We start from the raw sequence: 27,740 nt of genomic DNA, 5'->3' as shown, positions 1-27,740 counted from the left end.
TTTTCAAATATTCTACCTCTAAATCTGTTAATTTTAACTCCCATTATCCTCAGCCAGCATACTTAATTTGCAAGTACTGCCTGAAGTATAGTCCAAGATCTAAAAGGTTAACCAGGGAATGCTATTCTACAGAAATCTCAAACCACGTCTTATAAAACATTCTTTGGTTTAAAAGGGGCATGGATGGCTTTTAAAAGTTTATACAACAACCTAGCTGTTTCTCAGCTATCAAAAACACATTAATAAAAACTGGGGTTTGGTATTAATGCAAATATTCAACACAAATGCAAATACTCAAATATAGAAAACAGCCATGCCATATAATTTATTCAAGACATTAGTCTTTCAAACAACACTGGAATCTTAGACAAAGCCTACCATCCACTGCTCGATGTCACCAAATTTTGTGTCCAGACCATAATATTTCTACAGATGGAAAAAGTTGGAGGAAAAATGTAGAGTGAGAAGTACAGAATACAAAAGCTTTCAGGCATGCCTATAAAAATTTGCATAATTAAAAAATTCCTCTGACTAATAATTTAAGGAATGAATACTGTGTTGTAAGACAATGAACAGAGTAGCATACGCCTGACTTAAATACAACAGAGGTACATCAACACAACAAAAGTCTACAAAACTACCCAGCCTACAAATCGTATCATAAGCTGGACCCCCTGGCATGAATAGGCAATGCCACCCAACCAAGGCAGCAATGAAACATGGCCAGAGTAACTCCCAAGTTGAACAAATTTCAAAAGAAAGACTCCAGTATATGATGAAGTTCAAAGTTCAGTAATGTTCAACATTTTAATTTTGTGATTCAGCCAAATGGCACACTGGTCTCTACAGCATAGGCATGCTCGCTATACTGGTACAGGGGTGGACAACTTATTTCAGAGCAATAAGGGAAATATGGCATTGATAGAAACTTGTATATTTGGAACACAGACATCTATAACTAAGATACACGAAGTATTATGTTATTGTTATTTTTGAAACATTGATAGAAACTTGGTCACTTAAACTAAAGGCTTACTTATATACATTTAACCAGAAGATGAAATTCTTTAGTGACCTGGAAAGCTGGGAAAGTCAGTTTCTCCTACAAAAGCAAGATCTAGTCAAGTTTCTCTTTTGCCTCTTAGCACTTCACTTCTGAGATTCAAATGTGTAGAGAAATTCACCATATACCTCCAACAATATGTACCATATCAAACACTATAAAAGAGGTGGCACTCTACAATAGAAATAGAAAGTTCACGCCCACAGAGTCACAATCTGAATCAAATTAAACCGAGGATAGGAAATTAACACACTATGACCAAAGAATGGGAAGCTTGCAAAGAAAAAATGGGGATAAAACTAATGTTTTGGATAGTTTAGAAGTCAGTAAGAGCAATATATATACTAATGAGGGGTAAACTGCATCGTATAACAATGAAGGAAGAAAATGACTGAGGAATAGGATTAACTAGCACATTAGAATATGGAATTCAAAATGAACAAAATGATTACAGAGCAGTGAGAAAAGACAAATACAAAGATGTAGCTGTAAAGGGAAATGCAAGTTATATTAATACAATTATGATGAATAGTCATCTTTTCATATTAACCAAGATTTCCCCATTTTTCTCCTGCACATTTGAATCCTACTTTTCAGTTCAGAGGAAAGGGGCTTCCAAGAAATCAAAAGTGAGGAGACAAGACCAATCTCCCTCTCATAGAGAAGCTGAAATGTCACCTGCAAATAGACATTGCCCACTCCTGTATCATTAGCCATCTTTCACAGCATTTTATTCTCTCACATATAAAAGATCAGGCAAACATGCTCATGCAAAGCTGAAAGCCACAGCAAAAGTGCTCAATATCCTCTGAAGCTACTGAAGCATAAAACTGCTTTTCGCAAACAAGCTTCTCTTGGCAGAACAGCCGCACTGCTTAGAGATAGTCTAGGAGTAAAGGGCTGCTGAACATTGTTAGTACAGTCATGCCACAGACGTAAGAAGCGGTGAACGGTGCAAAAGGCCTGTATTGCTGACCCAGTTCAGTCAAGACTTAGTATGAGGGAATTTCTGAGGAGCAACTGTAGCGTCATATTACATTTGAGAGATGCTTTAGGAGCAGGACTGAGAAGAGAGCAACTTAGGAGGGCTCTTATGAATGGAGAGAACAGCCCCTATTTTCTAAAAAACCTCCGTATACTGTAATATAAAAATATGTAGGCCAGGGTGTCCTAACTCTGTGCAGAAAGTGAACGAGTTTCATCATGACTCCACGTTATGAAGAACAATAAGTGGGTGAGATTGCTCTAATACTGAGAGCAACTGCCAGGAAGAGACACTTCCAGATTATTTAGCATTTGGGAATGAAGGAGCTAGTCTGAATTCAGGTGTTAAACAGATCATAGTCACACTTTCCCACCTTTGCGATTCTTATACCGGGGGGGGGGGGGGGGGAGGAGCCTTTTTCCTGTTTCCAAAACAGTAACCTTTTAATAAAATGATGTTGAAAACAACTTGAGAACATATAAAGGAGGGGCCAGAAAACAAATTTACGTAAACATTTTAGTCTTATCGGAAGACTCCACACCACTGTCGTTGCTATTAGTATGTGATGCGCTGTGCTCAGCACTGCTCACAGCAGATGTTTTTTCCTCCCCATCACTCTCCCACAATGCATCATCTTCTGATCCATCCAGTGTATTATAAAGGCCAGTTTTTAAAAGGTTTTTACAACAATGTCATTTGTGATAAGATCCCAACCCTTAATGATCCATGAGCACATCAGTTCTAAGGACAGGTGCTTCACATTTCCAGCGGGTTTCAATTGTTGATCACCGCTCATTGTCCACTCATTAGACAAACAAGGGGTCGTTAAAAGCCTTGTTCACTGATACATCCAGTGGCTGCAAGACAGAGGTTAAGCCACCAGGAATCACTACCTCTTGTGTCTTAGTGTCATGGAAAAGTTACTTCAATTACTAGACAATGTGACTTCAAAAACTGTCCAAAACTAGCAGTCAGCTATTTCCATGGTGCACCTGGTTTTTTGTTCCACAAGTTTTAACCCAATCCATCATGAGTTCTAAGTCCACCCAACCCTGTATACCTGAACCCCATGCAGAAATTGTATCCCTTTAGGCATCATTTTCCTCTTGAAAATGTTGTAAGGCAGTAACTTCCTTCCATCAGCTGTAATGGCAAGCAATATGTTACCGTGCAATTTCTCATGAAAATTGCGTGTGTTGGGGTGGGGTGGCACAGTGTGTTAAAGCGCTGAGCTGCTGAACCTGCGGACCAAAAGGTCCCAGGTTCAAATCCCAGGAGCAGAATGAGCACCCGCTGTTAGCTCCAGCTCCTGCCAACCTAGCAGTTCGAAAACATGCAAATGTGAGTAGATCAATAGGTACCGCTCCAGCGGGAAGATAACGGTGCTCCATGCAGTCATGCCAGCCACATGACCTGGAGATGTCTATTGACAACACCAGCTCTTCAGCTTAGAAATGGAGATGAGCACCAACCCCCAGAGTTGTTCACGACTGGACTTAACGTCAGGGGAAACCTTTACTTTTACCTTACCTGGGGTGGGGTGGGGGTTGGCGGGGGCAGCAGTCAGATGGTGAGTGAGTGAAGCAAGTGGGTGGAAGTGGGCAGATGAGTGAGCGGATGGGCGTTTACATCGGAAAGGCTATCTAGATCAAGGGTGTGACTATTATGTGAGGAATCCTTATACAGTATACCAAAACCAGGATCCAAAAATAGAGGTGTGACTATTATTCGATGGCAACGATTATGCAATGAAATATTAATGTATTGTAGAGCACTAATTCTTCCACTATTTCCATGGCAAACAATAAAACATATTAATAGTTGTTGTTAGTCACTGAGAATTTGCCAAACCACCACAGATTATTTTGGTTTTCAAAGACTTAAGAAGGATGTAAATCCTTACCATATTTATTCATATGGTGCTATTAATATTTTATGGGCCTAGTTAAAATTACTACTTAAATACTTTGACATCAGAGTACTATCTGACATGGCATCATATTTAATAACTGTCAAATCATGTTTAATCAGTTTTGCTTTAATAGACTTTGAGGTGGAAAAAATATAGCCTATGGCTACATGCAAAGCTACTATTGCAGATTTCAGGCCTCTAGGAAACCCCTTGCTGGATTCCCATCCCTCCTTTTTATTTTTGAAGAGCTCTACAAGTAGCGTTTAAATGGTATACAGGACCATCCAAAGATCTCAAAATTTTACAAAAGAAACTCAATAGAAGCTTTAGATTTTGAAAAATTTCATTTCATTTCCAAGTCTGGTGTGGTTCACAGATGATTCTAAGGTTAAAAAAAACTTAGCCATAAAACTTGTCTTTCCGTGTTGTATATGGTCATTTTTTCCTTCAGCAATGGTGACAAAGATGTCAAAATAAGTCCTTTTTTGCTTTTCCATGTGACCACAAAAATGATCTTTTAATAATGAATTGATATCTAATAAGAAGACAACAATCTCCCTTACTGTCATGCTGACTTTACAACATTTTATCTGTAGTTTTGTGCAGTCTTGTTCACTTCAAGTGAACACATTTACAAGTGCATCATTTTCCATAGAAGTCGATGAAGACATTGACTAAGACAATAGGAGCTGTAAATCATTCTTGAATGTGTTGATCTGAGTGTGTGCAGTTCAATCTGGATTGTTGAGGTTGCTGCTACCACCAGCAGCAGCACCCACTACTACAACAAAACAACCTTGAGATGAGAAAGTGCATTAGGTATGGAAATTGTGTAGCTATCAAAATACTGATGGACTGAACTCCCAATGGCCCTATCTGGTACAGCAATAATAACCGGCCAACACATATTTTGGTGCCTCAAATGTCAGACTTGTTTCTGGGTATATTTCATCTACTGATTCCAAAAATGGCACTAGCTTTCCCCTATCAAATCTAGCTTTTTTGTTTTTGAGATACAGAACATATCTCATCTGACAGTTGCCATGTGTTTGCCTATAGAAAACCATGATAATTATACCTAAGAAACTAGAGCTGATGTGGTCTATCCAATGCACCTTTCTGAATCAGTGCCCCAAATAATCCCAGGAAGAGGCCTAAAAATCAAGACATCAAGATTTTTTTCCTCCTTGGGCTGTGTGATGGATGCTGGGAGGTATGCTTGAATGATACCTGGAATACCACAAAAATCTTGCTCAAACACTACATGAAAATTTACATACATAAGATATGAAATGTCATACAAGTTTCCATAAATCACCCAATTTTTAAAGAAAAAACTTTCAAAGCCAGTCCAAAGCCAAGGGAGGAGCACATAGAGAAGGATGTTAAAGTGATCAAAACAGCCCAAACAGCACTGCTCATTAAACTTCTGGAAATTGATTTCAGCACCACCCCCACCACAGGGGTGAGTGAAGCACTATAGAAGCCCACAAAACTGGTTTGATGGGAGACCATGGTGAGTCTGCAGGCAATGACAGCTCTTCAGTATCACCTCTAAATCTTCAAAACAACATCTCCACGCACAGACCAGGCCTAAAGCAAATATGAAAATGCACACAAGGACAGCACTTCAAAAACAGCTTAATTTTTACTGTCATTCTGACACTTTCAAGAAGCATTAGTAAAGCACAATCATCCAGTGAAAGCATGCAAAAGAAGAGCACAAGGTCTCCCAAGCAAAAGGAGCCTGATTGTTAGTGTGACTTCTGAGACAAAGTAAACAGCAGAGGAAACAATAAATTTGAGAAGTCAGCCGTGATTATTATTATTATTTATACCCTGCCTTTTCTTGCCACAAAGGAGACTTAAAGCCTTAACTTTTCGATATAAAGATAAACCCTGACTACTGTTTTTTTAATTAAAAAAAAAACTTCAACAGAGAATGGTTGGACCTAATATATCAGCAAAACAATCAAAATTAACAAGTTTGGTCTTTTTGTACTGCTGTTTTCACTTATGTTAAGGGACTGTAATAATTCAGTGTTTAAAGTATACTGCAATCTGTCCTATTTTTATGCAGTGCTATTCTAGTATAAGACAAGATACAACCACAGCTCTGTACTACTGAGTTTAAAAAAAAATGCAATTTTAATTTTTACTGCCCATTCTATAGGTGTTTTCTTGCACTGATACTTGCTAGAAATAGTTCTTTGTATTATGCCACTCAGCTGTAGCAGAATGCCAAATAATTATGACTCTAAAGACAAAAGTCAATAAACATTAAGCTACTGTTGTTCTATAGCAGTGGTTCTCAACCTGTGGGTCTCCAGGTGGTTTTGGCCTACAACTCCCAGAATTCCCAGCCAATTTACCAGCTGTTAAGATTTCTGGGAGCTGAAGGCCAAAATATTTGGGGAAGCACAGGTTGAAAAGCACTGTTCTATGGCTTACACTATGTATATATTTGATATAAAATGCATCTAGTTGGCTTGTCCCCAAATGGCATACAAAGGATTTTTCCAATCTTCATGGCCATAGTTGTACGTCTAATGGCAGATCAGAGACTATCAAACATTATACAAGCTATGTGATTTTAAAAACTGTAACCAATCTGGCTAAATCCTGAGCTGCAAGTTGATTCCTTTATAGGCAATGCTTCTCTTAATTTGTAGTTTAGTATTATAACAGTAAATCAGTTATGGTAGAAGCTGCTATAAGAACAGGCCATAATATCACTCCTCTTGGGCCTAATTAAGATATTAGCAGCAATCCAAACACCATCAATATGAATTTTCAAATAAATCCAGCTGCATACCTGAGATGTTTAGGATGCTTTATTTCTCAAGTGTTATCAAGACTCCTGATGCAAGAGAAAAAGTGCATGCAATCACACAAGGTTAAGCAAACCCTACCTTTTGAACTTGATAGATCTATAATGACAGGGGAAGGAAAGAAAGGAGAAATGTATAAGGAAAAGAGAAGAGGTTTCCGCAGATACAGTAAAACAAAGGACTCGTGTTCCAGTGAACCAGTAAAAGAGAGGACCAGAAGAAACCACAGTGCAAGATCAGCAATGCATCCTTAAAGGCCAACAAAAACCTGCAATGGTTTACAATTTGCTTCTTAGTCTTTAAGGTGGCACAGGATGCATTGGTGTTTTTGCTGCAAGAAAAAGAATGGAAATTATTACCTCAAAATGAACTGTTTTTATTACTAAGTGTGAAATACATACTTAAGAGGGAAGGGAAAATTGTAGGAGATTCTTTATCTTGTGAGATCATTGTAGAATGATTCCATAATATATTAAGACTCAGAGAGAAGATCCATCAATGTGACATCTCTATTAACATTCTCAAGGCTAATAATTTCAACTAGGACAGATCTCCATGGGCATAGCTATCAGCTGTGCAGATCTGTTAAGAGCAAGCTGAAGATTTAGCAGCACAACAGCACACAATTTCCTACCCTGTCTCCACTGCAATTCATCAAAGAGGTCATATTCCAAGAGCAATAGTTAATGACTGTCAAATCATAACCCATATTCAAATTCACTGGAAAGTACAGCTCTCCACATCTGCTGGAAATAGGGACACAAGACCTCATGGAAGTGAAAAAGCATTGCTTTTTTCCTGAGAGAACCCCTCTCTAGGAATGTCTATGGAAGCTTACCATACAATTGCAATGGAGGGCTTAGAGATTCCTAGAGAGGTGTTCTCTGTGTGAAAGGTGACAATAGCTGCACCAAAGAGCTTAGAGATTCCTAGACAGAGTATTATAAGTAATTGTGTGACTAATCAAGTCTTCAAACGTCAGCCTGCAAATGTGAAGGGCTGTAAATACAGTAGAGTCTCACTTATCCAAGACTCGCTTATCCAATGTTCTGGATTATCCAACGCATTTTTGTAGTCAATGTTTTCAATACATCATGATATTTTGGTGCTAAATCCATAAATACAGTAATTACTACATAGTATTACTGCGTATTGAACTACTTTTTCTGTCAAATTTGTTGTATAACATGATGTTTTGGTGCTTAATTTGTAAAATCATACCCTAATTTGATGTTTAATAGGCTTTTCCTTAATCCCTCCTTATTATCCAACATATTCGCTTATCCAACGTTCTGCCAGCCCATTTATATTGGATAAGTGAGACTCTACTGTAAATGCATATTTGTAGAGCCTGGTGTACTTTATATCTTTTATTGTTTCCACAATACACAATAAAGCAAGCATTTATACTGTACCAAAATCTTTACGACAATTGTGACAATTCCATATATATATTAATATTTAATACACATTTATATGAAGACCCCACTGCAAAACTGGTTTTCAAAAACATTTCTCTTTACTTCCACTGAGGATTTTGACATAGGGGCAGGGGAAGAAGAAAGGGAAAAACAACGATCCCACTTCATAGAATCATAGAGTTGGAAGAGAACCCGTGGGCCATCCAGTCCAACCCCCTGCCAAGAAGCAGGAAAATTGCATTTATTTATTTATTTATTTACAGCATTCATAATACAGTAGTATCTCACTTATCCAACCTTCGCTTATCCAACGTTCTGGATTATCCAACGCAGTCTGCCTCCTGCCCAGATCCACAGCTGTTTCTCTAGGCAGCAAGGACTAAACGTTTTATAAATTTAACTTCTGACAATGTTGTTACTATAAGTTCATTTTATGCAATTCTATCTTTATTTGTAGTCAATTTTTTTCGTTAGTAGCCAATGTTTTTGTACTCAATTGTGATATTTTGGTGCTAAATTTGTAAATACAGTAATGACTACATAATGTTATTGTATACTGAACTGCTTTTTCTGTCAATTTGTTGTAAAACATGATGTTTTGGTGATTAATTTGTAAAATCATAATGTAATTTGATGATTAATAGGCTTTTCCTTAATCCCTTCTTATTATCCAACTTTTTCACTTATCTAACGTTCTGCCAGCCCATTTATGTTGGATAAGTGAGACTCTACTGTAATATAAACTAAAAAAGACAAAGGCATCTTGCCAGGCTAAGCAGCTTCTCTATTTACACATAATTTTGTCCACAGCATACCACTTTGCAAAACATAATGTTGGTTATCAGGCTACTTAATCACTCTTTTAAGGCCTTCTACTTTAGATAGCTAATGGTGAGTAATATGTTCAGAAATTCAAGCATTTCTTTTCTTGTACCACAAGGGATTGTATCACATGGAGGAAATGCTCTGGAAATTCTGCAATCTCAAAACAAGGAATGTTGAGGCTGGTTCAACAAGTCCCCTCTAAAGAAATAAGGGTGGTGTTAATATTTCAGAACACAAACCAAACCAGTTTAGTTTTAAACAGGACATTTTTGTAACTAATGCAATATAACATGAGCAATGCAGTGGAGACGTTGGGAACAACTGTGGCCTTTCAGTAGGTGACTCCTCGCTCACCTCCATAGCAGCTTCGACCACACACCTCCATTTACTCCATCTCATTCATTGAGTGGTGAACCTGTGGAAACTGAAGCAAGAGGCTGCTGGGAACAAGAGAGATGATACTGGTACAGGCCTAAATGGTGCCACTGCCACTGCCACTGCCATGACCTCGGGGAGAGGGAATTCTTGCCTTTGATATAGTAACAAGTCTGACATAAATAATGCCAGTATACTTGCATGGTTGCTTTTAATCACCTGACAGGTGTTGCTGCCAATACAAAGCTGAGAATCACACTTTGCAGAAAGGGACAAAAACAGGAGTCAAGCTTATCTTCCACCCCTACCCTTGTACAAAGTAACAATTGATATCAAGTTGTCCAGAGAACCCTTTGGGCATATGCCAAGGTAGCATATCCTGCATCCTTTCCAAATATCTGTTTTGTTTGGAAGGATACATTGTACCATGTAGTAAAAGCATATCTTATTACAGATTTCTGTACAAAACCCAGTAATAGCAGGCAGTTCAGGTGAGAAGCAGGCCCCAGTTTACAGTAAACCTAATTGAAGAAATCACAAAAATATATCAATAATAATTTAAGATGCTTATCTAAGGGAAGTGTGACTTGACAAAAGCCAATTTGTTACTTGATGTAACAGCTACCTTTTAACGAGCTGCGAGATATAATGCTTGCTTTTAAAACAATCCTAACACTGGGCACAAATTTTCATTGAAGGAAGAGATGCCAGGTACCAAAAAGCTCAATACAAAAAAATTATAGGACTTTCTGAGAATTTCAGGCAGGTAAACCGATACCTTCCAAGTCCCTCCAATCCTTGTCACTCCCATACACCACTGTTGAGAAATATCCTATTTTACACTGGCATAAGTGCGTCATCATATTATTATCATGATACAACTCAAAGATTGCCAAGAGGAAAGACACCTTGCTACTTCCAGTTTTTGATGTCAATGTCAGGATGATGTATGCACAGTCTGCCTTCCACTGCCTTCGTGCAATCTTCAGATATTAACCATACTCTAATTACAAAAAAACCTCATGTTTATCTATGAATAAGATTAATCTTGAAGTTTAAGATATAAAAATATTAAGTTCAAAACATTGAAAAAGGACATCTGAAATAAAGTAAACATCCCTTGGTCTGAAAGCAGAATACAAATCCTTTATAATAATAATAATAATAAACTTTATTTATACCCCGCCACCATCTCCCCAATGGGGACTCGGGGCAGCTTACATGGGGCCATGCCCAGTACAATACAATATAACAAAATATAATAGAACAACAAATCATAGCACATTAAACAACACAATAAAAGAAAATATACACTACATTAAACAAGGTCAAAGAACAATAAAACCAAGGGCGGGCCACATGAACACTAGATTAAAACTCGAGGTGAGAAAGGAAGTAGGAGTAAAAACCACAGAGGACAGGATCATAAAGTGGCGGTGCGATCTGGAGGACAAATATTGAAGGAGAGCAGCAAAAGGGATGTATGAAGTGATTACTCTCCAAAGGCACAACGGAAGAGCCATGTTTTCAGGTCTTTCTTAAAGGCAGCTAGTGTGGGGGCTTGCCTAATCTCACCGGGCAGTGAGTTCCACAATCGGGGGGCCACAGCAGAGAAGGCCCTCTCCCTTGTTCCCACAAGGTGGGCCTGAGATATTGGCAGTGGTGACAGGAGAGCCTCCCCTGACGATCGAAGGGATCGGGCAGGTTTATGATAGGAGATACGGTCACGAAGGTAGGTGGGTCTCAAACCGTTTAGGGCTTTATAAATGATGGTCTGCACCTTGAATTGGGACCGGAAAATAAACGGCAGCCAGTGGAGCTCCTTGAACAAGGGAGTGGATCTCTCCCTGTAACTCGCCCCAATTATTAGTCTGGCCGCCGACCGCTGGACCAGTTGTAATTTCCGGGCCGTCTTCAAGGGAAGCCCCACGTAGAGTGCATTACAGTAGTCCAGTCTAGAGGTAACTAAGGCATGCACCACCGTGGTCAAGTCAGACTTCACGAGGTATGGTCGCAGTTGGCGAACATGTTTGAGTTGTGCAAAGGCCCTCCCGGCCACCGCCGACACCTGCGCCTCAAGCGTCAGCGCTGAGTCCAGGAGGACCCCCAAACTGCGGACCTGTGATTTCAGGGGGAGTGCAACCCCGTCCAGCACAGGCTGCCACCCAATACCCCAATCAGATGAGCGACTGACCACGAGGGCCTCTGTCTTGTCGGGATTGATCCTCAGCTTGTTCCTCCTCATCTAGTCTGCCACAGCGGCCAGGCACTGGTTCAGCATCCGAGGGGCTTCCTTGGAGTTAGATGGAAACGAGTAGTGGATTTGCGTGTCATCTGCGTAGAGATGGCAACGCCCTCCAAAACTCTGGATGACCTCTCCCAGCGGTTTCATGTAGATGTTGAATAGCATGGGGGATAGGATAGACCCTTGCGGGACCCCACAGGTCAATGGCCAGGGGTCCGAGCAAGTATCCCCCAGCTTCACCATCTGGGAACGACCCTCCAGGAAGGACTGGAGCCACAGCAAAACCGTGCCACCAAGCCCCATCCCAGAGAGCCTCCCCAGAAGGATACCATGGTCGATGGTATCGAAAGCCGCTGAGATGTCCAAGAGAACCAGCAGGGTCACACTCCCCCTGTCCAGCTCCCTGCGGAGGTCATCCACCAAGGCGACCAAAGCTGTCTCAGTACTGTGCCCAGGCCTGAAGCCAGACTGCAAGCAGTCCAGAAAATCAGTGTCATCGAGGAATTCCTGGAGCTGTGTGGCAACCACCCGCTCCAGAACCTTGCCCAGAAACGGGCAAGGTTTATCTTTAAAAAAAAAAAAGAAAGAAAGAAAACTGTCCACTATTAACAAGTTAAGTCTCATTTTTATTTTCTTAGAAAAACAGAACACAGATTAATTTGCTCTGTGATATCAGCATGTGCTTAGCGAAGGGCAAATGCTTTGAAGCATGCAAGTTTTTGCTGCCTCAGCTCATGGGGTGGGTAGGATTTCTTCAGAGGATTTCTATTTCCTTTTCATTTCAGATGAGTGACCTTTGAAAAATGACCTGCAGCTTTAGCCCATTACAACAAAAAGATTTAAAATCTTGCCATGTCACTGTCACTGTAAAAGCACAGACTGCTGCACCTGGAAGGCAATCGATGGCTACTGCCGATCTAATTTCCAGTAGCACAACTAAGGACACTCTGAGTGCAAAAAAACAACCATGCATGTTGTATTTGCATTATCTAAACAAGTATAATCCAGATGTACAGTCTCACAAACCTGTGTAAGACACATTTTGTATTTACAGAATAATTAAACAAGTATCAAGATGTACAGCCTTAGAAACCTGTGTGAGAAACAAAATTATTGGGGGGGGGGGGGGAGGAGACTAACATAAATCCAGTTGTTCATCATTTGTACAGTAGTGCCAATGAATCAATTTTTGCATGGTAAATTAACATTGATATAAGTATCACTGATTGAGTGTATCTACTGCCAATTTGATATAAGCCATTGATATTACAAAATGGGAATGGGGGAAAGCACGATACCCCGGAAATGTAGAAAAATGTAACTTTAGAAATGTCATACACTATAGTGGATTGAGGGGGAAGAGAAGGGAAAGATTTGCAAAAAGCGGAGAAGGAAAGAAAAGGAGAAAGAAAAAAAGAAAAAAGGGGAAAAAAGAGAAAAAAGGAAAAAAGGGGGAAAAGGAGTGGGGTGGGGAGTCTTTTCTTTCTTGACTTCCCTTCTTCTCTATAATGGTGTCTTATCAAATGATGTTTTCATCTATTGTTTTCAGTCTTTACTGCTTTTGTCTTCAATACTTGACTTCTCTCAGTCTGTTAATGGGTGTTATATCAGTACTTTAATTTTTTCGTTCTTCATCCAATCCTTTACCGGCGTCAATCCATTAAGGTGGTTTTTTAAAAACTATTTTATGAATGTAACACTCAATAAAAATGTATTTAAATTGAGAAATGTCATACACTATGAGCACAAGAAAATCCTGTGACAGATTATGTTTAGGATTGCCATTGTCAGAAATGACTAGAAGGCACAGAACAACAATGATATGTTAGTGAACCGAAACTGTATAAACACTATTGCTCATAGATAATCACAGGTCTTGAATTGGTGAATCATTTTCTGAAAGCTATTCAACTTTTACTATTAAGGCTTTGTGATGTGTATACTGTTCACCTCAAAATACAGGTTATTTCAAAATGATGGACTCAGTTTCAAAGCAGTGTATTTCAGGATGGCAACATGTTACAATTACACAAAAAGTTGCATGCGGTATAATGAATTATTGAATTCTCAAGTTTAACTAACCATTTTGCGCCAGAAACAAATCCAAAAGATAACTCAACAAATGGAAAATATCTCATTCAGCCTTATGCTGTGGGATCACCATCTTGTGAATGACTGACATTAGGGGATATATGTGCACTAGGAGAGGGGTCTCGCAGTAATGCTTTGAAGCTCTATGCCCAACCCTTTCAAAGGGAAGAGTTTCATTCATGGGTGGTTCGTGGTTGCAGATATAGGCATTTCAAAACGGATACATCTTTCTGAAACACCCTGTAGTTGATGAACAGCACAGCTAAATACACCTTAGTTACTCTAACAAAGATTAATTTATTAGCGGTTCTGTATTTTCAAAACTGCATTCTGGAATACTACTCAGATTTTCTAATATTTTTATCAATGTTTGTGAATCCCTTCGTTGTTTTGAGGTGCATGTTTAATGAACAGCTTCATTAAGTGTATAACACTGAAATGTTGCCCTGACTATTGTAATGAGACTTTAAGCTTTTATCTAACAGGAAACAGAACAGAGAAAATGTTCACTGGAACGTATCCATGATATGTTATTAATTTTAGGGCTGATAACTTCCAAAAAAGAGGGAGGGCAAATAGAAGGAGACATGATAAAAGGTCTGTAAATTATGTATGGTGTGGAAAAAGCAGATAGCAAAAAGCTTTTCTCCTTCTTTCTCATAATTCAAGGTCATCCACTGAGGCTAAATGGTGGGAGATGCAGGACCGATAAAAGGAACTCCTTCCTCAGAAGTGCACAGTACTGTGCATGTCACTGCCACAGGACCTAGATATGACTGGAAATTGCAGAATTGGGTAAATTCATGAAGAACTACTAGGGCAGCTAATTAGAATAAGCTGCAATTCTGGCAAAAATGCAGGCTATAAATAAAATCATCATTAGCATCCACCCACTACCACCTCCACTATCATAGGCAGCATGTCTCTGCATATCAGTTGTTGAGGGAATGCCAGACGGATGCCATAGCTGTACTCATTTCCTGCTAACTAAATGGGCACCAAATGAACAAAATATCAATACTACAAAACATGTTGGTCTGATTCAATTTGATTCTTGTTATGTCCTTTATGAACACTAAATGTAGTACTCTGACACACTCCTGATATCCTGGGGGTGGTGTTTTTTGATTATCTTTGTCTAGTCTCTCAGAATTACATTCCAAGTAATTTTTTAAAACCATTCATATATAGATTTACCCCAAGTTCAGCATCCGGACCAATTAACTGTTTCAGTTTAGCGATACTGGAGTACGGGGAAAGAATTACTGTATTTCTTCAGTTACAAGGCTCACTTTTTTCCCTAGATAAACATCTCTAAAAATGGGATATGTCTTAGAATCACAAGTGTATCTTATGTATTTTTGTTGGTGGTGATGGTACAGTATTAACATTAGAGTGCATCTTACAATCAATGACATCTTACAATTAAAGAAATACAGTAGGTTTTTCTTCTCCAGTTATCCAAAATCCCTATCCTCCACTATTAATCCTTGGTAAGCTGTAGGGAAACAATTCTCACTACCGGTAATTTCATTCTCAAAGAGGAAGCAGTGGTTTTAACAATTTTCCCCCCACTGTCAGAAAGTCTTCAAAAACTATTTGCAGTTTGGGACTCACATAATACAAAAGTTAGCATACCTGTAGTTTGTGCAAAAACAGCTCTTTCTGCTCAGAAAGTTATTTCTGTATAGAATTACAATTTTCTGTGCAAAGATTTTGTTTTCCATCCATTAAATGCAACAGCTGGGAGCAAATTCTGCACAAAAAAATTATGTGGTCTTTTCTGAATGTTAAACAGCATATTCTGCAACATACAGAACATTTTGTTTTAAGACACATGCATATTTTGAGCTGAATATGTTCTGAACAGTGGAGATTCTCATCAATTCAAGATTCTATTTATCACTGAAGAAACATGTTTTCTAGGATTTTTGAATATTTTAAAAATTCTTTGCTGCTCTAGTAAACCCCCATCACGAGGGCATCAGAACAACTGTGTAAGAGAGAAAACATTTTACAAAGTTAAAAAGGGGACAGAAAGAGGAGTAATTTTCTTTTCCTGCTCCACAAACCCCACATGTACCCTTTTACACTGTTCAGTATTGTGTGTCTGCTTGTGCCTTCTGTTAACATTTTGTGATCCCATGTATTTCACAGGGTTTTCTCAGTCAAGGGAGAAAAATAGGGTTTGACAGTTCCTTCCTCAAAATGTTTCTTACATCACCTGGAATCTCTTGACTGCATCCCATTCAAGGACTAACTAGGGCTGACACAACTCAGCTTCCAAGGTGAGAGGAGATCTAGTGCTTTTAGGGCATTTACGTCAGTTATATTACTATTATTCCAGTTTTACTGTCATGGCATCTTTCTGTGGAATCCTGTGAACCAATTTAAAGAGGGGCATTTAATATTCTTGAAAGTTAAGAGAGCTCTCATGCTGTCTCCTCAAACTACAAAGCCCTGGGTGGATCTTTGGCTATTAAGGTGGAATAATAATGCTATAATTTGGGTGTTGTAAAAGGTTATGGTTCCTATTCTAAGATGGCTGAAGCCCTGTTTTGAATGAGGGTTTCTTTCAGGCATAGAAATATACTCCATTTTCTAAATATGTGTTCAGGTCTATAAAAGGATAAGTGGTTCAATAATCCTAGTGTCATTTCTATCAACTGAAACAACAGTTCAAGAATCCAGCTGGCAACTTTAGAACTAGTTATTTATATTATGACTGAGTTCTGACCAAATTAAGACAAAATGTTCTTTCAAACTAAACAGTCTATTTGTGAACCCCTGCCCATTAACTTTTTATTTCCCAATTGTTGTACTGTAGTTTTAAAAATTCTAAAATGTAACTGCTTTTTTCATCATTATACATATTTCATTTAGATTTCAGCATAATAATTCTTTTATTAGTTAAGATGTATTAATTTTGTTTGGGGGGAAAGGACATTATTTTGTCAAATCTCCTTTTTGTTTCCAGTGAAATTTCAGTGAGCTCATTAAATTCTTAAAATTGATTTATTTGTTCAGATGCATGCAACTGACAAAACACTGGGATACTCAAAGCACTGAAAACACATTCTGAATGTATAAAATAGGAAGCTGTTAAGAGACCTAACATGCTCTTGTAACAAAATCATTCCCTTACATTATAAACATTATAGGCATCTTCACAGCAAGGGTCAGGATATTTATTCACTGTGGTTTGTTGTAATGCTGTTTAGGAAATCCTATTACTCATGCCTGGCACAGCAGGCGGATATAAATACTCTGCCAGACATGTAAACCTCCAGGCTGAGCCAACAAAGGAGTATTCTACTTTAATAGAAAATATAACTTAACTGGCATGTTGAAAAGCCCTCCTGCTACAACTGTTACTTCTATTTGTAACTGAAGTCTTCAAAGAGGATATTGCCCACTGATTAAATATCAAGATGCAGATAATAAACAACAGCAAGCAATCTTGTAAACCACTGTCAGCATCAAATTAGACATTAATGCCTGCTTTGTGAATGTGCCTGACACATGTTCTTCTAGTTTTCATTCCCCAAGAAAATATGCAGGCACTGACTATAATTTCATCCAATAGAGAAAGCATAATAAATCAAGGGAATAACAATGCTCCAGCTGTTGAAGAGGAAGACCCAAGGCGATTCGACTTCTAAGTGGAAAATACTGCTTCCAATTTCCTTTCCTTTCACTAATGGGTGATTAGGAACCAAAAATTTAAAAAAAGACATTGGATTCCCTGAAGAGTCAAAATCTCCACCCTATATAAAATTTTCTTTTTTCATGACATTATAAAAGGCAATACTCAAAAGTATGCATTGTAATTCTGGTCTCTTCAAATTTTGTGCTATACTACTACAATGTGAAGATATGTTAAAGCATCACCACACACTTCATGCTTCCAGATCTGAATACCGAATTCTTACAACCATTAGTCATTCAGAGTCCTGAAATACCATTTTTGTAACTGGGTTACAAGACTGCAAAACAATTTTTGTACTTAAGGCAATAAAGACAATGGAAACACCTAATTAAATGTCATTAACATACTTCCTTTTGTTGCCTCTCAAGTTCCTTCATCCGGATTTCTCGTGCTTCAGCTCGTGCTGCACGCTTTGCTGCGAGTCTTGCTTCAGCCTATGGAAAGAAGGAACAATACTAAATTTCATCCACTTCAAAATTACCATCATACTTAAAATTAAACTATACACTAGTCTGCGTATTCTGAGATATTATGAAAGCTTAGAAGTAACAAGTTACATGAATTGAGTTACCTTTTGCAGTAACAATTTAGATAATTAATTTGTGTCATCTCTTTTTGACTGTGGTGCTACTAGTCAGAAACACAAGAATCAGCAACACAAAAAGTGGGTGGAAGTAAAAAACAACAACACATTGACAGCATTTAAAACACAATCCTAGATATTTGGGGTATTTGGAACATTAAAGAAAAAAAACATATCCTGTCCTTTCCACCTTCCTTCAGTCCAACCAAATTTAATAAACTATTGCTGAAAGACAGAGGAGAGAACATGAGTGTGACAGACAGGGTGACTGCTTCAAGCAATCGCACAGGGCATATATTAGACTGGTAGGGTTGGAATGAGCAATGAGAGTTTAGAGTAAGATTGTGTTTCTTAAATACGAGATATCCATCTAATTTAGAATAAGGGAATGAGGGAATGAGAGGTTGTGAAAAAAGAAGAATTGAATGAGGCTGCATTTCACACTAGCCACAGTTGTAAGTCTTCTTCAAGGGCAGATCCATATAAAGTGCACTACATTAGCCTAAGTAGGAGGTTACCAGTGCATGACTACTATGGGTAGGTTATTGCTATCCAGGAAAGTGTATCAGTCAAACCTGCTGCCAAACACTCCAGCCCACTGAGTCCTCTTAGGGCTCCAGTACAGAGATGGATCTAGGGCTACTTCCAAGCTATGTACCTGCTCCTTTGGGAGAGTACAACCTAATCTAGAAAAAGCCATTTATCCAATTCCAAGACAACACAGCTTCTGTTAGAAAAAATGAAAATGCAAAGATACAGAATGGGAGAGGCCTCGCTCGACAGCAGTACATGTGAAAAAGATCTTGGAGTCCTCGTGGACAAGTTAAACATGAGTCAACCATGTGATGTGGCAGCAAAAAAAGCCAATGGGATTTTGGCCTGCATAAATAGGAATATAGTGTCTAAATCCAGGGAAGTCATGCTACCCCTTTATTCTGCCTTGGTCAGACCACACCAGGATTCACACTGTATCCAATTCTGGGAATCTCAATTGAAGGGAGATGTTGACAAGCTGGAATGTGCCCACAGGAGGGTGACTAAAATGATCAAGGATGTGGAGAACAAGCCCTATGAGGAGCAGCTTAAAGAGCTGGGTATGTTTAGCATGCAGAAGAGAAGGCTGAGAGGAGACATAATGACCATGTGAGGGGAAGTCATAGGGAGGAGGGAGCAAAGTTGTTTTCTGCTGCCCTGGAGACTAGGACATGGAACAAAAGCTTCAAACTACAGGAAAGGAGATTCCACATGAACATTAGGAAGAACTTTCTCACTGTAAGGAGAGCTATTTGGCAGTGGAACTCTCTGCCGCCAAGTGTGGTGGAGGCTCCTTCTTTGAAGGCTTTTAAGCAGAGGCTGGATAGCCATTTGTCAGGGGTGTTTTGAATGTGATTTTCTTGCTTCTTGGCAGGGGGTTGAACTGGATGGCCCACGAAGTCTCTTCCAACTACTATTCTATGATTCTACTAGCTAATTTTAAAGGAGAATTACTGCCATTAATCCCTCCAACAAGCACTTTATACCGATAGCTGTTTTATGCCCAACTAGAAATGGGAAGGCCTGGGAAAATAAATAGAAACATTGGGGAAAAGCCAGGCTTTTTTTCTCATGATAAATAATATATCTATGACATAGCATTCAAACATGAAGGCTCTAATGAAAGATTTCAGAAAGAAGTATCATGTTACTGTTGCTTTTCAGATTTTTAAAATAATAACATGGTTACTTATAAATAGGTGTAAGAGGTACATGGCAGAGTTTATTTCTTTTAAACATACCTGGGAAACTTTAAAAAATAATTATATTTTCACATTTCCCTTACATATATTGCCTTAATGACACTGGGGAAGAGGCTGACATGAAAAACAGGTTTCTGCCTGCAACTACAATCTATAAATAAAAGCACTGATTCCACTCTCTTAACATCCATGTGACAAAAATAGACCACACATGAATCTGCTACATGTTTCCAGTGTAAGCCTTATGTTCACACCATAGGAATTTATCAACTGTATTGGAACGTTCAAATGCATTTTTTGTACTAAAATGGGATTGGATCCTTCCATGCTAAATAAAGTGTCAAATTTCAAACCTTTCACTTCTAACAATAAACCAAAACTCCTCTAAGCTTGTTTTTTTATATTTAAAAAATCCTGTCTTGCCCCCAAGAGGAAGAGGAGGGAGAAAGATCTGTTTTCAAACTGTCTTTAAGGGAGAAGAAAGCAAATAGCAGAGCTCTTGTGTTCATTTAAATTGTACTGGGGAGGGAAGGGGATTTTCCAGTTTCATACCACTATGACAATTATGCGAGGAAAGGAACAAAATCATTTTGGGACCCCCAAAATAAGGGTGTGACTATTATGTGACACAATGCGATTTTTTGTGTCCAAGATTTCCTAAACTCGTAACATACCTACTCTTACAAACATTGATGTTGTTAATGAAGCCTTAACTGCCAATGCCAATGCCTCATGTGCCTTTCTTAGCGCTGGATCTATTATTTTCTTTTCATAGGAATGTAATGAATTACTTACTGTCTTACTTACTCCAAGTCTCATCCCAGTAAGGTAGTCCAGAAATTTTTTTTGGTGAATGGTATCAAAGGTTCAGCAGAACCAACTGAGATACAGACCCTGTGATTCCGTTCAAGTCATCCACTTAGGTGACCAAAAACTATCTTTGTTTTATAACCAAGCCTGAAATCAGATTTAAATAGATCTAGATAAATCATCTCATTCGAAAGCCCCTGGATCTGGGAGATCACTACATGTTCTAGTACCTTGCCCAAATATAGAATATGGGAAACTGACAATAAATCAACATGAAGACATGTTCAGGATTGATTTTAATTGCTGCTTTAAGCTCGATAGTCTTTGGTGAAGCACTAACCACCACTACAGGCTTGTTACAACATAAATAACATGGCCAGATTTGTCCTAGTTCATTATGTTGTTTGTCATTCCACGTCCACCTCCCAAATCACTGCTCCTATCATGTGAGAAATTTAATTTTAATACTGTCTTCACAGATTGCTTTTTTCACTATTTTATTAAAAGATGGAGAGCATTTCTGGTGTTCTCATTATTGCTTAAGGCTCAGGTAACCATGTTTGATTTCTAAAATACAAGTAATGCCTTCCAACAAAACCTTTTCCAGTCCTTGCGGGGTTACTTTTAAAATAGTTTTTAGATGATGCATAGCTTTCTAAAAACATTTGAAATAAACTGTACACCGTACACATATGTAAATGGAGAAGAAGACTCAATTCAGGCCTCTATTGTGCTTAACAGGAAACAGTCATTTTTTATTGTTGTATTTGTTCCTTTTTAAAAAAATACAGGTCACCCAGAAGCACCTGCACTATAATCTTGTAATCAGGCAAAAATTGTAACTAACAACAAAGCATTAATTATGTATTTTTAAAATGACATTAAAAGCATCCCACCCAGCTTCTTCCATAAATGATTTTGGAGGTGTTAACGACCGTAGTTTCTGGGTTACATAAACAAACACACGTTAAAATTTAAAAATTAAAGTAAAATAAACATGAAAAAATCTCAGGTATTTCAATCATTGCAAGGACATAAAGACTGCTCAAACTTATGATATTTCTAATACATGGAGGAGAAGACCAGACAAAAGTTCCCTGAGAGAATAGCCATGAGTTTCAATATCACAGGGAAACAGTTCTTCCATTAAGTACTCGTATTTATTCAAGCATAACGCTACATCAAATGTAATGAGATCTCAATTTTGAAAATGTGCATCACAGAAACAGATTTGTTGTTAAATGTGTGGCGGCAGTGGCCATGAAAATGTTGGTAGGAAGCTGCACTCCTAGGCCTGGCCTTCCCATCAGCCTTTTGACGGCCACCATCAGCTTCCCACAGGCCTTTTCATGGCTACCACTGCCTCTCCTTCCTCTGTCCCCAGCTGAGATCTCTTGCCCAACAGCACTGGTGGGTTAAGGTGTGTGATTCTAATGTGCATTCAAATCTAATGTGCATCTCAATTTTAGCCATGTAATTTCCCCCAAAAAAGTGAGAGACTTGACTAAATATAGTATTATGAATATATAAAACTGTTCAACTCTGTAGAAAATATAGGAAAGACTTTCCACTAGAACATCTGAAAAATGCACCAAACATGCATGACAGAAGGAAAAGTATACACACTACAATACAAATGATCACATCACCTCATGACAGAAACACATTTCACATGACAGCTTTTATTTACATAGTATTATTTTGGAATAGATATTCACATCAACAACAACAAATCATATAGCACAGCTGAGAGTGGAGCAAGCTGCTATTTGAGAATGACAGATAACAAGCAAGGGACTGTAGATACATCTCTGTTCTATTTTAATATATATTTTATAGAAATATGCTTTAATATGTATCTCTTATAGAAATACATTTTAATACATGTATTTACTGAATTTTTACAATGTCGATGCGTTTTAAGTATGCTGTAACCCATCTCAAGCCACTAGGAGAGGTGGGCATGAAATACAATTATTATTATTATTATTATTATTATTATTATTATTATTATTATTATTATTGGCTTGGGATTATATGCCTATGTGAAGGTGATTGCAAATACAGTACAAATAACATAGCAGAGATCTAAAAATATTTAGCCCAAATTGTACAAACAAAAACACAATCTAGCTTTGTAAAGTTTACTGCAAGTTTTTGGCTGAGAGTTCAATCCTGGGACAGGACTGTACCCATTTAGACATATCTCATTTCCATGCCATCACTCTGGCAAAAACATTGTCAACCGGCCTATTATGACCAACTCATTCTAGCAAAGAGAAGAAACGTACACAATTTTCTTGTAGAACTGTGCTATGTTTCTCTACATACTCGTTGTTGTTATGTTCCCTCAAGTTGTTTCTGGCCTATGCCGCCACAAAGATAAACCTATCATATAGTTTTCTTGGCAAAATTTGTTCAGAAGAGGAATGCACTTACTAAAGTGAATTTCATGGCTGAGCAGGAAAACAGACCCCGGTCTCAGGAACTGTATTCCAACATCCAAACCACCAGAGCTTTCATGTGGGTGATATACCTTTTATACATGCATCATTTCACAACACGGTAATTCGTTTTTACTAGCAAACTGGAGGTTAAACCAACTCCTTATAATAGAACCAGACAAATACATAAATTCTAATAACAAAATATATGGGACACAACATTTCCCATAAAAATATTTCATTTAGGGTTTTTTTTAAGTGTATGAATCGTACACTTAAAAAAAAAGTGTATGAATCGTAGAGGAGCCCTGGTGGCAAAGTGCGTTAAAGCACTGAGCTGGAGACCAAAGGTTCAAACCCCGGGAGCGGCGGGAGCGGCCGCTGTTAGCTCCAGCTCCTGCCAACCTAGCAGTTCGAAAACATGCCAATGTGAGTAGAGCAATAGGTACTGCTCCAGCGGGAAGGTAACGGCGCTCCATGCAGTCATGCCGGCCACATGACCTTGGAGGTGTCTACGGACAATGCTGGCTCTTCGGCTTAGAAATGGAGATGAGCACCAACCCCCAGAGTCAGACATGACTGGACTTAACGTCAGGGGAAACCTTTACCTTTACCCTTATGAATCGTAAGATAACAACATACATTTCTCAGATCTTTATTACACTAATCCGCACTTTTGTTGCATGAAAATACATGCAAGTTGGTATTGCTTATTTCACACAGACACAGAGGCATCTCTTTACTTTCACATGACACACCTACACTCTGCAGCTGACACGCTAATGTGGTCGAACCCGGGCGACCATCTGCGTTTAGTTTAATCTGACCTGTAGCGATGAGTTCCGCAGATCAGGAAGAGTCACGCTGAGACCAATTCGACTGTGTAAACATGCCCCAGCAGCCGCTTAAAGAAAATGTATCCTTTGCTTCCTCTCTGTGCCTTTCTAAACCCTGGACTTTGTAACCATCTCAAATAAGAGTTATTTTGTATCCCCTATGGCATGAGAGCATGAATTCCCTCTCGCGGCTCTGCCCTCCCTCCTTTTCCTCCCTCGCTGGGCGAGTCGCGGAACAATGGGCTACCCCTAGCTTCTATTTCTAGCCATATCTCCTTTGTTTCATCTTTCATATTCCTTTCTAAAAACGCCTCACCGTCAAAAGGACACCAGCCGCTCGCAAATTGATAAGGTTTTCAGAGGAGGATCAGCTGATTGTCATCTGTCAAAAAATGTCAAAACGGAGTTCCCTTGCATTGCGGCGCGGTTTTCTCTGCAAGGGCAGGCTTGCCGAAGTTCGGACTGCATGAGGGGGCCACCCAGAGCCCCTGCCCCAATCCATGAACTACCCTCATCCCTGGAGTGCCCCCTCCCGCTGACCTTTTGACCCGAAGGGGTTGCTTCACCCAGAGAGCCACAGATTTGACTCCTGTGGACTTTTATAATATTTTATGAATTCCACACCATAAAAGGCTTGGGAAACGAAGGGAAAATATTGTTCTTATGCATGAATTATGTACTCTACCTGTTCCTTTTCTTTATCCTTGTGAAAAATGTCTTATATTAAAGAATGACCGAGACCTGACCTAGGAATTAAATGGACAAGTTGCAACACACCCCAGAGGGAGATAATTCCTCACACCAGGAAACTGTCAGATTCCCCTTGCATGGACAATAGATTAAGTTTTTTCCCATTAAGACATCGGAGCAGGGCCATCAGCCATCCGGATTCCGGGACCACTTAACAACAGAGACAATCAAGGCACGATCACCTCGGCTGTCAACATGGACAGGACACCTTTCAAAAACAAATGCAGCCCATCTGACTCACCACGGTCTGGCAGAGCCTGCCAGACAAAATTGTATATTTACACCCCAAGAAACAGTCTAGAAACCCCTTCTGGACATTTACTCAATGACTCAATCATAATCCCTCGTTAATCCCCGGCAAATCCATTGTTCCTAGATAAGCCCGCCTCCTCATCCCTGATTGGTGGGGGACCCCGAGGCGTAGGGAGCCCTCTGATTGGCCGAGGGTTCCCGCCGCCATCTTAAGGACCAATCAGCGCATAGGAGGCAGGGGAAAGGGGTAGCGCAAAATTCAATCCGCGCCTCCCATATTTTTGTTATAAAAGTTGTTGATATGTAAATATATGTTATGACTTCTTGACGAGCGATTGCAGATGTCATCCTTTTCAGCTGAAACTGAATAAAACAACTCGGTCTTCTTTCTTCTCGTCTGGACGGTGAGATTTTCTGGCTAAACCTTGATGTATAGTGGCTCCCCCCCCCCCCTTGCCAGGATCTTCAGACCTGCGGGGCAAAAAAGGAGCAAGGATTTCCCCTTAAAAGGAAATCCCTAACCGAAATCTAGCTCGATATCACTAACATGTCACGATACATGGTTAGGAAAGGTCTGCTTTAATATATTATTCCCACAATTTCCATCTATACAGCATACATTGGACTGTGCCAAATTGTTTTTTTCCCCTAAACACTTTAGTAAGGTGGAACAAGCATCATTAAGGCAAATAATCCTACAGCTAACATTTTGCTGGTGATCCCTGCAACATTATCTCAAAGATTCCTTTAAAAAAATTTTTTTTTCATGTCAGGAGCAACCGGAATTTTAAACTGAGAGCTAGCTTTGCTTTGAACCCTAGTCTCCCAAAGTGCTAATCCAACATACCAACTTCTATAACTACACTGGGTGCCTAAACAGCATAAGAGTAGCTTCCTGTATATAGAAAGAGGAAGAAGAGATAGTAAAAGCTTTATTTTTTCTCTCTCTCTCATTAAAGGGGTACACACACTTGAGCTCACCTCTTTTTTAAGAAAAAGCAGTCATAGAGGATAAGAAAATAGGTTGAGGAATTCTAGGAGTTGCAGTATTTAAAAAACTAACCTTTCAATGTCTGGCAGCACAAACAAGCTGACCTTGTGTCTCTGAACTGATAGCAGAGACTGGGGCAAAAGAAATGGCAAAGTGCATGCTTAAGGTCAGAAGTCCATCATCAGATGCCCTGCAACATAACTATATTTGATTATTCTTTGTGGTGATCCTCCCAATTGTCATCTCTTGTGCTGTTTCCTCAGTAACTACTAGGAGAGGAATGAGAAATGTCTTCAAACTCTTTTCTTCTTTACAGTACTTTTGTCGGGACCTTTTCAATATCCAACTCACAATACTGTAGAAGCTCCCTAACATTACCTTTGGCACTTACAATATGCTCAAATACATTGTCCATCAAATAGTAACCAAACAGTATGTATTTTTAAAAAGAAATTCCAAAGATTATTTGATTACTTACAGTTCTATGGTGTTGTGTACTTAATGTTATGACTTCTCAGTATCATCTAACACAGTTGTACAATAGACTGAGCATCCCTCAATAGGAATTTCAAAATCCAAAATAATCCAAAGTCCACAATTGTCCATATATGTAAATGACATAGTAACACATTTGGGTTCTAATAGTTTAATGCTCCCAAACTTTCTTTCATGCACAAGGTTACAAATAATACATGAGGTAAACCGCATAGAGGAACTCTCTGTTGCTCCTTCCTTGGAGGTTTTTAGGTGGAGGCTGGATGACCATCTGCCAGGGGTACTTTGTGCTTTTCCTGCATGGCAGAGGGTTGGACTAGATGACCCATGTGGTCTCTTCCAACTCTATTATTCTATGAGTCTATGATTCTAGGTGCAAAAAAAAAAATTCACAGCACATTGCAAAAAAACAAGGTTTGCAGTCAAATGTAATGCGCAGCTTCCAGAACAGCTGACAGGGAAGAGAAAGCCCTGCCCCTCCATTAGGCTCTTGACAGATGCACAGTGGCTTCCCAACTAAGGCCTCATCCACGAGACCTTCAAAACTGAGGAAGAGGTTTTGAAGGTCTTGTGAATGAGGCCAGTTGGGAAGCCAGACTTGACCTGATGGAGGAGCACAGATGGGTTTACATGCATGGTTCTAATGTGTCACCGAATATAACACGCACCTCACTTTTGGCTATGTAATGTAGCCAAAAAAGATGAGAATTAGATTTGAATAAATATGGTATTCTCCCTCAACTTATAACACAGATCTGTCTCAAGTGTCTTTCCCAAACGGTGCTCCTCACACCTCACTTCCTGTCTGTCTTCATCCTATACAAATATACACTTTCTTGCTAATCACTGCACACTTGTCAGTCATACCACACCCACACATTTCTGGAAGTACTTCACATCCAACATACCCTGTACAAAAGCAGAAATCCATAATGCTCCCAACGACAAAGAAGATTACCTCCTCCACAGTTTTAAAGTGCTGAGACAACTGCTCCCAGGGAGCTTTTTCTCTCTCAGTCTCTCTTCCTTTTTCTCTTTCTCTGTCACACAAATGCATGTGACTATTTCAGCAAAATGATAAAAGGAGTATGTTTGAATACCTGGAACTGAGGGAGTGGAATGTTTTACTGCATTCACCTTTCTTTCAAGGTTGAAAGGGATTAAGTAAACTCTGACACAAAACAACATCTCCCCCAGTCACTGTAGGCACTGAACTAGTCATGGCCTATTTTACGGACCCCAGAAGTTTCCAAAGACTGTCAAGCCTGAAGAACCTTCCTGATTCAACAAGAAGGTTTCCCTCACTTGAGTCAGAGGCTATAAGCTAAATAAGGAAAGCAACACATCTGAAAGTAGCAATTGCTGCATTAGGAAGCATAGTTTCCT

The 27,740-nt window shown here is 39.1% G+C and overlaps 1 protein-coding gene across 30 annotated transcripts in view; it reads right to left on the bottom strand.

Annotated features, from left to right (window-relative positions):
- Positions 1–27,740, bottom strand: part of lrrfip1 (LRR binding FLII interacting protein 1) — a 145,768-nt gene that overhangs the window by 64,108 nt on the left and 53,920 nt on the right. For 13 of the 30 annotated variants that reach the window (XM_062960654.1, XM_062960696.1, XM_062960740.1 and 10 more), the window contains exon 2: positions 17,805–17,891. In XM_062960654.1, the coding sequence (XP_062816724.1) occupies positions 17,805–17,891 (87 nt within the window). Of the gene's footprint in view, positions 1–378; positions 427–6,872; positions 6,891–17,804; positions 17,892–27,312; positions 27,427–27,740 lie in introns of those variants that run through there. The other 17 variants (XM_062960681.1, XM_008113628.3, XM_008113674.3 and 14 more) reach the window with 4 other exon arrangements.

The sequence above is a fragment of the Anolis carolinensis genome, chromosome 1, assembly GCF_035594765.1.
Source record: "Anolis carolinensis isolate JA03-04 chromosome 1, rAnoCar3.1.pri, whole genome shotgun sequence".
Taxonomy (NCBI): domain Eukaryota; kingdom Metazoa; phylum Chordata; class Lepidosauria; order Squamata; family Dactyloidae; genus Anolis; species Anolis carolinensis.
The sequence above is the reverse complement of the archived record's forward strand: the minus strand, read 5'-3'. Positions and strand labels throughout refer to the sequence as shown.